We start from the raw sequence: 16,444 nt of genomic DNA on the forward strand, positions 1-16,444 counted from the left end.
CTTCCCTGTTCCTGCTGGCAGCACCGTTCCTGATGCAAGCCAGGATGCCGTTGGCCTTCTTGGCCATCGGGGCCAAGTGGAAGGCTTTTGGTTTTCCTCAGTCACTCTTGCAATGCATGGAGATACTGTCCAGATAAGCAGTCCAATGTAATCGTCTAGCATATAACAACCAAACAATACTGTACGTTATCATTCTGAAATTCCAACAGTGAAATGCAGAAGTTGGATTTGTTCAGCTGTACTGACAGGTACACTTGGTATACGCCTTCCTTCTCTTCTGCTTGATGCTGTGCCGTCCTCTCACTGTTTGAGTAAAAATTCCGACTTAGCGAGTTACTGTTAGTTCATAGCCCACACTGGAATCTGATTTCTTTGTTTTTCTCTTGCAACAGAGCCCGGGCCTTAGTGTAGAATGATGATGTTTTGCCCCTCGTGTGTCATATTCTAGTGCCTCCCATTTGCACATAGCAAAGCACTGTAAAACACAGATTTTCATTGAGAAATTGGAAATTGAATTACATTCCAACTCCAGCGTCAGGGAAGATGCTATGTATATCAAGATCTAGACCTCACTTTTAATGACTGTAACGTATATTGAAGAATGACTGAAGGAAAACTTGCTTGCATGATCTTGAGCGTTCATGACTCAGATCAGTGTTTTGACTTAAAACACTGAAGTTTCGTTAGGTACCAGTCTGAAGAGCCCTTCTTTTATCTGCAGCTCTGTACACGTGAAATACCGTGTCGTACTTCTCATTCCCTGTGCTTAAAATAACCAGTGAGAAAAAACATGTGCATCTTGCTTTTCAGATTAAATTTTCAAGTAAGTTTCAAGAGTTAATGGCAGCTGAATCACTGAATGCTATGTCAAGTGCGCATATTTTTAGAGTAAAAGGTTATTTGTCAGCTGGTTTGTGATACAACTATTATCTTTTTTCCTTAAAGTCGGCATCTGTGTGGAGTTGAGGATTATCTATCTTTTTGCTGCCGAGTTATTGATATTACACTGCTTCACTCTCCTGTTACCGTACTAAAATTTCCTGCGTTTCACACAGGAGAACTCCTGCTTCAACTTGGCAGACTTGAAGAAGCTGTTGATGTCTACAAAGGATTGCAAGAAAGAAATCCTGAAAACTGGGCCTACTACAAGGGCCTCGAAAAGGCACTTAAACCAGGTGATGATTTGATGCATTGTAGGGAGGAAGTTGTAACAGCAGCAACACAAACGGCAGTCATTGTTGATAGAGAAGAATTACTTCTTACAGCTCTTTTTTATAGTTTTTATCTTAATCTCGCGGCGTGGGTAGTACAGGTTTTGGAAAAAGGCACGATAACAACAGTAAGACGAGAATCCTTCTTTAAGATAAGGGGCACAGAATTGTAAACACTGCTGGATGGGGGATTTAGGCGTACTTAATACCTGAAGTCACGAAGTACTATAAATGAACAAAGTGTCTATTTGTTGCTATGTATTCTGATCGTTTTTAAGCAGATGCAAATGTTTCCTTTCTCTTCCTTCTGCCTTTTCCCATCCTGACAAAAAAAAAGAAAAAGTCAACTGTTCTGTTCTGTTCCAGCTAATATGATGGAGAGGCTAAAGATTTATGAAGAGGCCTGGACTAAGTACCCAAGGGGACTAGTTCCAAGAAGATTGCCATTAAATTTTTTGTCAGGTAAATGCGTTTTGGCCGAGCAGCTAATAATCTACACTACTGCTTCCTTCTTAAATGCTAATGTTCTAACAGCACTTGTCCGCAATTGAGAAGTAATGCGTGATAAAACAAAATCAACAGGTCTTTTTCCTCTCAAGGTGAAAAGTTTAAGGAGTGTCTGGACAAGTTCCTAAGGATGAATTTCAGCAAAGGTTGCCCGCCAGTCTTCAATACCTTACGATCGTTATATAAAGACAAGGAGAAGGTAGGATTCTTTTCTCACACTTGTCACATGATGTCTCTTAAAAGCTGTTCTGCACTAGGGAGAAGAAAAAAAAAAAAAAAAACAAATTTTTTTTTCCTTCAGTAGTGTCTGCACTGTTGTGTATTATGGCCTAGTATATCCAGAAAAATAAAGTACAAGCATATACATAGCCTTGTGCCCATTTGGAGAATGCAGAAAACTAAGACTTAATAATTGAAGACTTTATAGAGTTGAACTGAGGGGAGCTTGTTGTTGGTTTAACTGATACTGGGTATGTTCCCGTATGCGTGACATTTTAGGTGGCTGCAGAATCTTCTGCCCAAGAATAACTAGTTTGGGGACCTCTAGGCAGCTCAAACTGAAGCGCCGTAGCCCTCAGATCTTGCCCTCAGATTTTATTGTTGTGTTTTTTCTTTTGGTCTTGTCTTGCACGTGTAGGTGGCAATCATTGAAGAGCTGGTGGTGGGTTATGAAACCTCCCTAAGAAGTTGCCGGTTATTTCACCCAAACGGTGAGTGCTAAACTGTCATGCTCGAAATAAGTTGTGCTTGGTAGGAACCTTGTGACCATTCAGAGGCAGAGAATCAGTGAAGTGCAAGAAGTGTGAGATTGTTTTTCCTTCTTAACCAAAACAGAACCAAACCACAACCGTCCTTAAAATGGATTTCAGCTGTCTAACTTGAAGTCTCTACTCACATGTCCAGTTACCGTTTCTCTTGCGGTTTTGAGTTCAAGTATCCCGTTTTCAGGGCTTGAATTGCTTATTCTTCGGGAAACTGAAATTTGAAAGCTAGTGTTATATCAATAAGTAACAATTGAATCGACGCTGTTTGGGTAGCACAATCTGCGGGGATTTCTGCCGTTCAGAGTTGGTGGCGAGACGGTGTCTGTTTTGAGTTGCTCTTTTGTTTCTTTGTGCACTTGTTCTTTGGGAGTTGAAATCCTTTTCCAGGTTACAAATGTAGTTGTGTTGCAAGGCATGATTCTGCGTTCACAGAATCCCCCTCCGTAGCGTTCTCTCTGATAGTTTTGTGTTTCTTTAGTCACTGTCGTAACCATGTTGAAAAGAAAATACCTAGGAAAGCTATTCTGCGTAAATTATCAACAAAAGGGGTTTTGAAATTTTAGTAGGTAGGTTATAACAGTATGATAATGAAGACAGCACGAATGACAGCATAAATTAAGAACATTAAAGACATCTTTCCTGAAGTTATAAGCAGTTGTTCCCTCTGCAGAAATAATGTAATGCTTCCTTGAGAAGTTGCTTGAGTTTTTCCATAGAATGTCATGCTGAGGCTACGGTAATGAAGACTACTCGGTAGCTTTTTTAATTTGTCCAGGCATTTCAAATACACATACTTCTCCATTTGAGGAAATAACTTGCTGCAATTGCAATGAAATATTTGCTGTGATGCTAAATTTCATTCAAATAAACAGTATTCTTTCAGCCTAAAGTGAATGAGCGGTACAATTTCCTGTTAACTTATGTCCTATCGGGTGACTGGACCAGAATCCAGGTCCTTTTTTTTTCCCTCCCCCTGCCAGGTGCTGTGCTCTGTAACAAAAATCAGAAGTCTAAAAGTCAGCAGCGCTGTGAACATGAAGCACAACTGCAGTTTTCTAACTTTTGAATAGCAGCTGTCGTAGGATGTGCTTAAATGAACTGTGACACTGTAGAGATAGAAAAGCCTTTTCAAAGCTGTCAACAGACAGTTTTATTTGAAAATAATCAACTTTGTGGGTGGAAAGCATCTAAATGCTAAAAGTGCTGAAATGCTTCATGTCGTTACTGGGCAGTACTTGCGCTCAGCAGGACTTCTTGCTTTATCCTTCACCTGAAAGCAGTATTCTGCAAGAACAGGTGGGGTGTGCCTCAATGCCGCTCATCTGGCTGTCCCGATTGAGGGGCTACTTGGATCCAAACTCAACTCTTCTGACCCGCCACTTCAGGCTTCCTTTCACTGAAAGGAAATCACAGTGTGAGAAAAGAAAATTGTGCTCAAATCTTGTCTAGACAGACTTAAAAGGTGTTGAGCTTAACTGGAGCTTGGAAACGCTCCCAGGTCTGGTGTGGCAGCCTGACAGATAGGCACAATTAACTTCAGCATCTACGCGCGTAGAATTTGTCTTCTGCCATGTTGTCTTGAATAAACTGAAGTAAAAAAATCTCACTATTTTTTTTTTCTTGCTGTAGATGACGGTAAAGAAGAACCTCCAACCACTTTACTTTGGGTCCAGTATTATTTGGCTCAACATTACGATAAAATAGGGCAGCCGTCGCTGGCTCTAGAATACATAAATGCTGCTATAGAAAGTACTCCCACTTTGATAGAGCTGTTCCTTGTGAAGGCAAAAATCTATAAGGTAAGCCTGGCTCACACTTGATGATCCGTGGTTTTTCTTTTGAGTCGATGAAAGTTTTCACACGCGTTTACACTTCAGTGTTACTGAGGGAACATCAAAATGCTGGGCTTGTCTTAAGCAAGACGCAAAGAATCCATGGAAAATGTTTGAGTGTGTTTCAGTGAGTTCTTAAAGTAGATTATGGATGGACCGGTTGGGTTTTTCATTCTGTCTGAATCAGCCCATTTTTAAAATTTGGTGAAGGAGAAGCGTACTGCAAATGTACATTGTCAATTTACAATTAGGTTTTGAATTATAAAAACCGCACTGCAGAACGTAGTTGATATTCTATATGTTCTCCACCTGACAGCACATACACACCCTTATTTTCTTTACTATTTGGAACTAATTCCTCAGCTGCAGCGCGGTATTCTATGAAAATGGGATTAACCCAAGTTGTTTTAAGTGAACTTCCTGTGCTGAGAGACCTTTGGAACTCCAGAAGAACGGAAAATAGTTGCTTGGGGTTTTTTCCCCTTGAAAGATATGTTGTTTTCCTCAGGACAGCCACTTAAAAGGGAACGTATAAAAAGTTAACTAATTAGATTAATGCAGTGAGGGGAGAAAATGCGCGCGTTGTGTACTTACTGAGTTTAATTTGCCTTTTTTTCTTTAAGCATGCTGGAAATATCAAAGAAGCTGCAAGGTGGATGGATGAGGCTCAGGCTTTGGACACGGCAGACCGATTTATCAACTCCAAATGTGCAAAATACATGTTGAAAGCAAACTTTATTAAAGAAGCAGAGGAAATGTGTTCAAAATTTACGAGGGTCGGTTCCATTTAACTGTAACTCTTTGGCATAACATAGGCCTAATCCCGTATGGAGTCTTGTGTTAGCTTTCCACTTAACGTTATTGCAATCCTCAGGTTCAGTTTCAGATGAACTGTGGTTTCTGGCTTTACTGATTGTTGTAGTCAGCATCACGGTTTGAATTACACAGCACGATTCTTTAGAATTAACAGAAAATACGGAGATAAAGCATTTTACCTTTTTTCATTGCCAAGTAGGGATGCCCTTTCTGGATGAAAATTCTCTGGTCTTAATATTTGTTCTCACAGAATACGTTAGGAATAGTCAAACATCCCTATAAATAAGAAATTCGTGTGAAGAAATTGTGTGGCCGTGGGATGAGAGCATTCCTAAAACGCCATCTTTTTGCAGACCAGCTTTCATCCCCAAAGCCACGGTCAGTAGGCACAAAGGGAAGCTGCACACGGTATCTTTTTGTTTGCATCTGCTTACTCTGTCAGCGGTCAGGAAAAGTTTGCACCGTACGGATTACTGAATTTCACGCATCAGCTTTTGTGCCTGCCGTCAACTATTCTAATAGGTTAGATGTCTCATAGGTTAGTTACTTTTGAAATTTATTTATCTTGCTGTTGGTATTTTATAAAAAGGAAAGTCAAAATCGCTTGATGTCTTTCTCGAACAATAGGGTTGTTTAGTTCCGGCCCTATCATTTATGTCTTGCCCATTTTTCTCTTGGTTGAAGACTAAGGAAAGCCTGTAGTACTGTAGTATGAGCGGGGGCAGTTAGGAGGGAAAATGAAGGACTTCTTTTGAAAATAAATTTTTTTGGGGGCGTGCAGGCAAACACCAGATGAAATTTAAAGAAAAAATGATTTAACCTCAAAAGGTTTGCATGTTCATGTGTACAGGTGCAAAATTATTCTGAATGCAGTCCTACTGACTTACTTGCATGCCCTAAGCGGCTTCAAGATGACGTCAGAAAAGCAAGCGTAGTTGCCCAGAATGAAACGTCAAAATTAGTACTTGACTACGTTGCCCTTTTTGGTCTTCATCTTCCTTTGATCTTGTTTCTACTGCTCCAAGTAGAAGCTTCTTGAAAAACAATTCTGAAAGTCCTAAATGAAAACTTTTGGAAGTGGAACCTGGGCCGTTTTTCTGATTTCTTGTCGCTCACATGCGACTCATTGGAAGACTGCCTTTCTTTTTCATTTGGGGCATTCTCCCTACTCTTACATTTGAATATTATCCGTCGTGTTCCCAGCCTTGGTTCTTGGCTCGTTCTTGCTTAGCTTGTTTTTATTTTTTATTTTTCTGCATGACTGGAGTAAACTTTGTGAATGGCCGAAACTGGTGTTGACCTTGAAAGGCACGTCAGTTCTACAGATCTGTGCAAGTACATACAAATACCAGATGAGACAGACAGTCGAGAGCATTTCTGTATCAGAAATCATCAAAAGTACTGGTACTGCTTTGCTTTACCAATGCGATAGACTCGCACATGGTATTAAAAGCAATTAAATGAGTGCCTTTGCTATCCTTACAGTGAGGATATCGCAGCTAAGTGGTCACTACGTGGCTATTCACTGCATGTTTGAGTCTTCTGAAAATAGAATCGTAGAGGAATGGTATCTTCACTTTGGAGACCTGATTAACGGGCGAGGCAAATCCGTCTTGCCCATTGCTTGACGCAGCATTGTGGGTGAAGGAAACAGATAATGCTGTGGAAATATGGGACCACATCAGTGGCGGTGGTACAGCAAAGCTTATATCGGAGTGCAAGTGCACAAAAGGAATATATTAATGTATATGAAGGAGTAATTTGTATTACTGCAAAGTAGGTACTTTGAGGACCTCACTGTTGAAATTTAGCGTTCCCCCGGCCTTTTCACTTGCGCTTTTAACTGATTAACTAATTGAGATGTGTTTTTTAACAACGCTGTTTTTGCTTGTAGGAAGGAACCTCGGCAGTGGAGAACTTGAATGAGATGCAGTGCATGTGGTTTCAGACAGAATGTGCGCAGGCTTACAAAGCGATGAATAAATTTGGAGAAGCACTTAAGAAATGCCACGAAATTGAGAGAGTATGTATCTAGTCAGACTGGCTGGGTTGCAAAGTACTAGCTGAAATTTACATTGCTGGTATGTTTCCTTGTTGAGCAGTAAGCGTGTACTTCATGTAGCTCTCGGAGTGATTTTTGTTTCTCGTTGGACACCGGGGAGCTGATAAAAAGGATATTTTCACCTTAAAATTAGGTAGCAGTGTGTTAGAGTATATGAAGTATTGTAAAGATCCGGGGAGGAACAGGAAACTGTCAAAAACAGAGTTCATTATTTTCATTCTAGCATCTTCTCCTTTCAAAATAAAGGCGAAGACTAAGCTACCGATTGAAAGGGAAACTATTAGAAGCATGGAAACTTCTTAAAGTAGAAATTTTATCCAAAATCAGAGGGATAAAACCTTGCACATCAAATGCACATCCACTGTAAGCAAACAAAAGAAGTTTGGGATGTGCAGATTCCCCAGATTAAACGACGACAGCAACCCACAGCCGTATCATGTTTTATTTGTTTTTCAAGCAGGTAAGCGTATTAACATGACAAGATAGCTGAGGGTGTGAAGTACTTGGAAAGGAGGAGTAGCAGGAAGCAACGCATCTTTTCAAAAGGAGACACTTAAGGTTTCAACGCTGACGCTTCTCTGCTGGCAGAACTTATTTGTAGCAGCTCACAGGAAATACCGTGAACGTGATTCCCAAACAGTGGCCAAGACCACATTCTGTTGGCACAAACCTTTTAAAGAAACGTGTCTAGTTGGGGAAGGAGGGACTAGAAGAGCACTTTGCCTGTCTGCTGTGAATTACTGCTGCTCGGGAAAGAAATTGCGGAGCAGTTTTCCAGAATCTGTGCTGGTGTAGGGGACTGGCTGAAAATTGGCTGAAAGGACTCATGGTGTTGGGAATTACTTTTCCTTCCGTTATGGAAATCCGTAGTTTACATTTGATTATCATATGTTGTTCTTTTTAAAAACGAGCCGGTAGAACATAAGCTATGGAATAGCTTCTACACGAGGGGAGTGCACTTAGCTTGTCACACCTAGTATTTCATCCTCAGTTTGACAAGCAGCAGCTGTACGAGATCATAAATACATTGGCAAGTGGAAGAGGGGTATGACTTTCCCTCAAACGAAAGTGTTGGGTGACGCTGAGGAAACAGAACAAGAGCAAGTACTTTCTTGTGCCACGCCACGTGGAATTAATTGCCACAGTAGTTGATGGAAGTCAGAAGTACGAAGTGAAAAAATGAAATGAGTTAATAAAAGAAAAATTCGAGTGTCACTTGTTAGCAATCAAGTCAGGATCATCTCTTAAAGTTCACGTTGTGAGAGGGTTGTTACAGCTGAGATGCTGTGGGCTGGACGATTCGGTTCTGACCTAGGATGTCTTCTGTTTCGGTGGTTTTTTCTTTTTTTTACCATTACATTTTTGCTTTTTTTAATTCACACCTGGAAAAGTTAGCGTCAGCAGCAGTCTCCTACTAAATTATTCCTTTCGGAGGGGAGGGAAGCGGGTCAAGTTTAGTATGTGATTAACGCTTATGACGTTATGTTGTGTTAGCATTTTGTAGAAATCACAGACGACCAGTTTGACTTCCACACTTACTGCATGAGGAAGATTACTCTTAGGTCTTACGTGGACTTGTTAAAGCTGGAAGATGTACTTCGACAACATCCATTCTACTTCAAAGCGGCACGGATTGCCATAGAGATATATTTGAAACTTCACGATAATCCCTTAACAGATGAAAATAAAGAGCACGAGGCAGATACAGGTATTCAACCCTCCAGATTCGTTTAAGTTTCACTGATCGGTGAATATTTTAAGAAGGCCCAACCCTTCTACGGTTGCCAACTGTAAGTTTGTTATTGTTACCAAATGGAAGCGTTTAACTCAAATGGTAAGTTGTCCTGGAAGTAAAAGTAAATATTCTACTGACAGCTAAACAAATCTAAGTTTGTATCTAGTAGGAAAAAATCTGTGATTTTTGTTTTTTGTAGTAACAGTTGTAATTCTTAAGTAAAAGCGTTTCTGTTAGGAAACAGCTGACAAAACATTGAAATCTCACGGTTGTTCATCTGTAACAGATTGAAGAAGAAGATATACGTAAAAATCGGCACGCAGTGAAATGGCTAGCAGGTTAAATGTAGCCATCTCTTGCTGTTAATTTAAAAGAAGTTTAAGTCTTTAATTTTCTTTTCGGCCCGTCTTCTCATTAGAGGGAGAGCAACTTCAGCGGTTGCGGCTTGGGGCGCTTCTAGCGCTGCAAAATAAGGCTTTTGAATACTTAGAGAAGAACTCGTCCAGGTAGAAGATTTCCCGTTTCCTGTTCATTTACGTGGATTTGGGTTCATACGAAGACGAGCAGGAGCATTGCCGAATTCCGTGTAGCTGCTTTCTGATGCATTTTCAATGATTTCTCTGTGCTTTAATTGGAGGGAGGGCAGGATCTGACTGTGAGACAAGTGTAAGGTATTGGTAGGACACGAAAAGCAAAGCTGGAGGTTTCTACGTCGAAATACGACCATTCACCTTGTTTTTGTTACGCTATTTAATACCTTAAATATAATTTCTTTGTTACGGATGCCTAAGGAAGAAATCAGTTTGTGTCGGCGTGAGCTTTTATTCGTGACGCTCAAGTCATTTGGTAACGACTTAGTCTTGCCGTCAGCTTGCTCTAATTGTTCAAACCCCTGTTGCCCTCATTTCACAAAAGAAATAACAGCGTAGACTATAAATAATCTCTCTACTAAACAAACTTTTACAATTGTAATAGCAGCGTCAGTAGTTAGTAGATGTGGTTTAAAAGTCGGTGGCACCTGACACTTGACACTCATTAACGTTACGCATCGATGTTGTCCGTTTTGCCCTTTCTATATATACAGCAAATATGTCTGATAAGGAGCTGAAGAAGCTACGAAATAAGCAGAGAAGAGCACAGAAGAAAGCACAGCTGGAGGAGGAGAAGAAGAATGCCGAGAAAGAGAAGCAACAGAGGAATCAGAAAAAGAAGAAAGATGACGACGATGAGGAAATCGGAGGCCCGAAAGAAGAACTGATTCCTGAGAAATTGGCCAAGGTGCTTACTAATGTCGCATTAAGCCAAAATTTACGGGATGTTGGTGTGAGCTTGCAGACCGTTTGAAAGCCATTCTGACAACCTAGTTATTTTATGCCTACCTGATTTTTGCGGGCAGCGTTTAAAAAAATTACATCGTAAAACCTATTTGCCAGGAACGGTTTGGCGGGAATGCTGTGAACAGTTTAATAAAAGGACTGCTTTTGTGCCTAGTTTTCCAAGGTCGCAATTGAAGTCACAGGCTCTTGGTTCAGGTGAAAGTGTCTTTGTGTGTTTGCTGACTGTACCCTATTGATAGCTGAACAGGTGCGCATCCGTATGTAACCTGATTGCTTTTGGACTCGTCGTGGCTCATATTAAGTTTTGAGTTAATAAGCGTTGATGCTTTGTGGAGGAGACATAACGGCACAGAGCGCTTTAACAGCATTTAATCGCGCTTGTTTTGAACGTGGAAGGAAAGTTGGAAGAAGCTGTTTAGAAACAGCAGTCGACTAGAGCGAGGTGAATTTTGAAATCGGGAGTAAGATGCATCCCTCTGCAGGAGGGTCAGAAAGGAAGGTGACCTGGACGGTTGTTGCGATAATGTGTCTGGAAGGAGTAGGAAAATATTTGGAAAAAAAGGTGGGGGAAGATACCGGGAAAACTGACAGCAAAAATGCTTTACTCACGGCAGTACAGCGTCCGAGTATTGCTGGATTGGGAATCCAATATTTTCACTTTGCAAGTGTGGTGAATATTATTGGCTTTTGCGGGGCGTACTGGAAAGCAGACAAAGTGAAATTTACAGCCAGGAATCAAGGGACTCGAGAAACTTAACTACTCCCACTTCATTGCAGGAAGAAGCGCTCTAATTGTGATGCTCAGTAAGAGTGAACTGGTTTCAATGGCGTGCTCTGAAGCAGAGGATGTCATGGGATATCTCGTGAAAACCTAAGCTGTCCTCAAGTTATAGGGAATAGTTACAGCTGTATAGTGCGTTCTTTGACATATCTTTGCAAATTCTATTCCATATTTAGTATCGGAATCGTGCTTTAGAGAGCTCCAGATACGGTTGGTTGTCAGGACTGAAATACCATTTCTGACATTGTTGGTCACTTGCAAACGGTTTTCCTGGCACAGTCGAAACCAGATTTCCTTGGCGGATGATACGTTACTTTGGCGTTAAGCACGCAGCTTTGGAATGGGACTGGTGTGTTCTAAACAGTTTTTAAGTGTGGAGTTGCGACTCGCTTACGTGAGCTCCCAGCAGCATGTGCAAACCATTAAGTTTTGATAACGAGAACCGATAGAGTCTGTGATTAGCGAGAGCTCTGCGAGGTGTCTGTCACCGTCTTCAGCGTTACCTTGCGCGGCTCAATGAAGCCAATTGCTTCAACGTTGCAAAAGCATTACAAACAGACAATATCTTGTGTTTGTTGACAGTTGCGCTAGGTGACCTTGTAGGTCCTTTCCAACCTTGTGATTCTAGGATTCTATGAATTTTATTAGAATTTACACGGGACAGCAGAATTTTCTTGTTCTAATGATCCTTAATCTTTTAATGCAAGTGGTCCGTTTGTAAGGAGTCCAAATGAAGTGAATTTATTTGTGTTTAAGCTATCCATTACCGAGTTGTGCTAGCTAAGAGCCGCTGACCGATGTCGGTATCTAGTTACTTCTAACCCGTCATTGATGTCTTAGGTGGGAACGTTGCCACGACCCGGCAGCTGTCCGGAACCTGCCTGCAGCTCGCTTGAACAGGCTCTGTCAGGAACGAGCACAAATCAATTATTTATCGACGTTTTAGGCCTGCGTGTGTAGCTTTCAGTACATTACTGTGCAGGTTCAGCTGCAATTGTTGTTACTTCTGATATATGACAGAAGGCCAAGATGTATCTCAATAGGAAAATACAATTTGTAGGCGTCGCGAAGCAGTCAGAGTTGACGGTCTGTGTTCAGACACGGAGGAGAATAAGCACAATTTATAACAGGTGCTAAGTATCACGTGCATTATGGTTTGAGGGTAACCTTCTGATGCAGCTTGACTTGTGAGAGAGTTGTTAATGTCTTACTTATATGTCCTTCCTGGAATCTGTAGGTTGAAGCACCTTTGGAAGAAGCCATTAAATTTTTAACCCCCCTGAAGAATTTAGTGAAGAACAAAATAGAGACGCATCTCTTTGCCTTTGAGATTTATTTTCGAAAAGGTAGGTAAGAGCTGTGTTGAAATAAAGCAACGTGTTCGTTTGGATTCGAACGTAGGACTTGAAGAGCCACGCGTTGATCTATTGAGGAATCAGACCCTGTGGAGACGTAACGATTCATTGTGCAAACAACGTAGCCATTAGCATTCTGTGAAGAATGCAGAGTTGGAACGCTTGCTGATTATCTGTTTTTTTTGCTGCTCGTAGAAGCTGTTGGGCTATAAAACTAATTCTCCCAGCCTGCATTTGCCCTCGTTACTTGTTTGCATCACAAGTCTGCAGAACTGCGCAATGTGTAGAAGCGATGCACGCTTGCTAAGGAGTCCTTTGAAGCGCTCAGCTTTAGAATTAGTTAAATATTAGCATCAGTTAAATATTATGCTTTATGAACTAGTTAACTGCAAGTTTACTTCCTAGTTTAACTGGTCTAAATCACTGGCTAAATAAATGTCTATTTCAAAAACATGGTTCCTGTAGAACGCTCACCTTTAATTTGTTCTGATCATCCTAATTCCAAACTTGAAGTTCTCCTGCAGCGTACATCATTGTGTTTCAGCTACGTTTTTTTGACCGTTTGCCAATTCTTTCTTTTCCAGAGAAGTTCCTTCTGATGCTTCAGTCTGTGAAGAGAGCTTTTGCTATCGACTCCAGTCATCCTTGGCTTCACGAGTGTATGATTCATCTCTTCAGCAGCGGTACGTATCTGTTGGGCATGACTTCATCTGTCTGTGCTTCCAGATGATGCCTAACCTACATACGGTCATTGGTTCTTAGTTTACAAACTGTTAGCATCGTTAATGCAAAATAATTAGTAATAACATTAGAAAGCTTTTCAAGCATCTGACTATATGTTAAATTAGGTATCTTTAACGTAACTGCGGCTGGATCCAGTTAGTCTTTGAACGAGTGCTAGTTAGTATCTTTCCAACTGTGAGCAATGCGGTGAGTCCCTGTGAGAGCCAGAGAGGCAAATGGAAACAGCAGAATGAGTGACGTGGCTTCTGTGCTCTGAGTTGTGTCAGAGCGTAAGGAGAAGGAGTAGAATCAAGTCTTTTTTTGCGCTGGATGACTGGAAGGCTTTTCTCCCTTCCCCGGAAGTGTTTCTTCCTCTCGATGGCTAAAGACCAGATATGTTTAAGAAGAGACTTTTCTCGTCTCAGTCTTTGAGTCTAATTGGCTTTAATCAGCAAGATAGACAATGTATCGAGATATATCGCTTTTTTCTGCGCGTCAGAAAACTGTTATCTCAGCTTTTTCCAAGCAGTCCTGGTTACTTACCTTATTTTATGCATCTTCCTTTGAGATATGTCCTTTTCAATTGTGCCGATAATGCGAATATCACAAAAATAAAAACATGAAGTAGGTTTGACTGTGATTACCTCCGGTTTAACTTGTTTTTCCTCTTCGTTAGTGTCTGAAAGTAAGGATCTGCCTGATGCAGTTAGAACAGTGTTGAACCAAGAGATGAATCGGCTTTTTGGAGCAACTAATCCAAAGAACTTCAATGAAGCTTTTCTTAAGAAGAACTATGACTCGCTACCGCATAGGTTATCAGGTATTTTGCCTTTTTACTTTTCCTGCCCGGCTTCTGTGTTCTCTCGGATCTGGCAGCGTCCTCTCGCTGCCTGCACCAGCCGCGTAAAACCTGCTCATTCCGTGCGGAATGCTATCCCTCGCCTGGGTCAGAGCTGTAAAGTTTTCTAATACGTGTCTTCGAAGAGACTGACTGTCGAGAAGCGTGCTGAGTACCCGCAATCAGGTATTGCAGTGTTATAGTGGGAAAGCAGGATGTAAGGCTCCCAAGGGGTCAGTGTTACTGCCTCGGCTCCGTTAGTCAACCTGGCCTCAGTGAATAGCGAGTTCATTCTTTGTGCCCTCTCTGACGTCCGAGTTCCAAGCACGACTCGGAGCTTCTGTTCGGTAGCGTCTGTGTTCTGTGCTACGATCGTGTTGTAACGGGTTTCAGTGCACTGATGTCTTCTGCGCCCCAGAAATAAGAGCGCTGCTGCTAGAAGGAGCCGTGGTCTGTGGCAGCGGATCCGATGGGTTCTCTTTGTTGTCCGTGCGGTTTGCTGCCAAACGCTCCTATCCTGCAGGATAGAAGCGACCTACTGGTTTCGGTGCTTTGTCTAGCGTTTAATAACAGCTGCCCTCCTAACTGCTCAGGTATCGTCTGTAATGCTTCACATGGTGTTATTTTGAACTGCTACTGCAGATCTACGGTAATATTGCCTATTAGTCACACTGTCTATCTCTATTTTATGTTTGCTTATAATAAATTTTTGGTTTTCCGTTGAATGTTGAAGCTCGTGTTTCTTCTTGTAGCTGCCAGAATGATGTACTATTTAGATCCTTCCAGTCAGAAAAGAGCGGTGGAGCTGGCGATGACCCTGGACGAATCCCTCACTAACAGAAATCTTCAGGTAACAGACACAAATTGTGAACTAGTACTGCTTCTCTGTCTACAAAAGCTTTGTGCAAGCTACAGAGGTAAGAGGAAGCTGAAATGATTGCTGCGCTTGATGTTAGGGAGCGTGGGTAGTCACGTGAGAGAAAGGGCCATCGGGGTCATCGGCACTGAAAATTTGTCCGTTTTGCACACGTCATGTAGTAAATAGCTAGGCAGAAACTGTGTTATTTCTCCAGTGGAAGTGCCCTTTAATATCAGGATCTGAAGGGGGGATAGACATATCTCGAAATGCGTTCTCATAAGCAAGGAAGTGACGTTTGATTTGCAGTAGGGATCGCATGTCTCTGGGCACGTTGCAGATGTTAAATGAGATGTACGTGACCTCCTGTATATTCTCGTGTGGCGCAGAGCTCACGCAAGGCAGTACAGGGCTTGTCGAAGAGAACTTCAGGACGCCATAGCGAGGGGGACCAAGCAGTCACCCTCAACACAGAACAAATAAAAGCTATAGTAAGTTCCTGAGGAGTGAGAAAAGAATAGCTGTGCGAGGTGGAAGGATGCCGAATGCTGACGAGCTCTCTGGAAGCTCAGCCTCTCACGTTTGCAAATGACGTTGAAACAAAACCATAAAAGCAGGCAACCTCCTTTTCCTCTTCTAAATCGTTACGTGGATACAAAAGTGCAAATAAATGTGCAGGACGTGAAAAACCCAGGTTGCGGTTCCGTTCAGTAGCTGCAGCCACGCACAGTAAGTCACGCACCCTCGACTATGGGGAAAAAAGTTTGCACTGTCAGAAATGGGACCGCCTAGAGTTGGGTTTATTCACTTAGCGCGTTTTTTACGTTTTAACTGCATTCCACGGTTCTTCCGATTGCTGTATGAAGGTGCATTCACCAAAGTAAATTTTAGGAAAACGTGGTGTATTTTCACAAACGAAAAATGGGTTCTTAGTGCATCCAAAAAAAGTCTTGGGGGGGACCTCAATCGAGGCGCCTTTGCTTGCCGATAAGCCCGCTTGCCAAGCAGTGAGAAAGAGTAGTTTCAGGAAAATGAGTTATAGGTGACGAATGAGAATATTTGCTTTCAGCTGAGCTTCCCAGCTGCTGCTTAAATCCCTTGAAAGCGCATCATTTCAGAGGAAGCTACGCCGCTACATCGTGCTGCCGCTAGCTAGAAAAAAGTCCCTCGGTGGTGGCGGACACCTGAAAACAGCTCTCGGGATTCGCGGTTTGTTTGTGAGTGCTCGGGTGAACGTTGAAGAGTCGGTAACGTTTCTCTATTTTTCTCTTTAATTAGACTTGTATGGAGGTATTAGAAGCTTTATGTGACGGTAGCCTTGGAGACTGTAAAGAAGCATCTGAAACTTACAGAGCAAATTGTCATAAGCTTTTCCCTTACGCTTTGGCTTTCATGCCCCCTGGTTATGAAGAGGATATGAAGATCACAGTTAACGGAGATAGTTCTGCAGAACCTGAAGAACTGGCCAATGAAATATGAACAACTGTATTGGAAAAAAATGACATTGGACCATATCTGGCGTATAATATTTTTGTCACGCACCTGCTGAATTGTTCTAACTTACACGGAGAACGGAAGGGAAAAAAACTGTTGCCTTCAAATAGTTTTACGTTTTTTTTTTTATCCT

General features: G+C 41.8%; 1 protein-coding gene across 1 annotated transcript in view; it reads left to right on the plus strand.

Moving 5' to 3' along the window:
• NAA15 (N-alpha-acetyltransferase 15, NatA auxiliary subunit) overlaps positions 1 to 16,439 on the plus strand; it is a 33,758-nt gene extending 17,319 nt beyond the window's left edge. The window contains exons 7-20 of the mRNA XM_048942971.1: positions 1,056 to 1,175; positions 1,578 to 1,673; positions 1,811 to 1,917; positions 2,356 to 2,428; positions 4,112 to 4,281; positions 4,938 to 5,090; positions 7,025 to 7,153; positions 8,687 to 8,900; positions 10,012 to 10,205; positions 12,283 to 12,391; positions 12,985 to 13,083; positions 13,800 to 13,943; positions 14,714 to 14,811; positions 16,096 to 16,439. Of these exons, the coding sequence (XP_048798928.1) occupies positions 1,056 to 1,175; positions 1,578 to 1,673; positions 1,811 to 1,917; positions 2,356 to 2,428; positions 4,112 to 4,281; positions 4,938 to 5,090; positions 7,025 to 7,153; positions 8,687 to 8,900; positions 10,012 to 10,205; positions 12,283 to 12,391; positions 12,985 to 13,083; positions 13,800 to 13,943; positions 14,714 to 14,811; positions 16,096 to 16,296 (1,907 nt within the window). The 3' untranslated portion in view covers positions 16,297 to 16,439. The remainder of the gene's footprint in view (positions 1 to 1,055; positions 1,176 to 1,577; positions 1,674 to 1,810; positions 1,918 to 2,355; positions 2,429 to 4,111; positions 4,282 to 4,937; positions 5,091 to 7,024; positions 7,154 to 8,686; positions 8,901 to 10,011; positions 10,206 to 12,282; positions 12,392 to 12,984; positions 13,084 to 13,799; positions 13,944 to 14,713; positions 14,812 to 16,095) is intronic.
• The last annotated feature ends 5 nt before the right edge of the window (positions 16,440 to 16,444 follow it).

Source organism: Lagopus muta, chromosome 4 (assembly GCF_023343835.1).
Source record: "Lagopus muta isolate bLagMut1 chromosome 4, bLagMut1 primary, whole genome shotgun sequence".
Lineage (NCBI taxonomy): Eukaryota > Metazoa > Chordata > Aves > Galliformes > Phasianidae > Lagopus > Lagopus muta.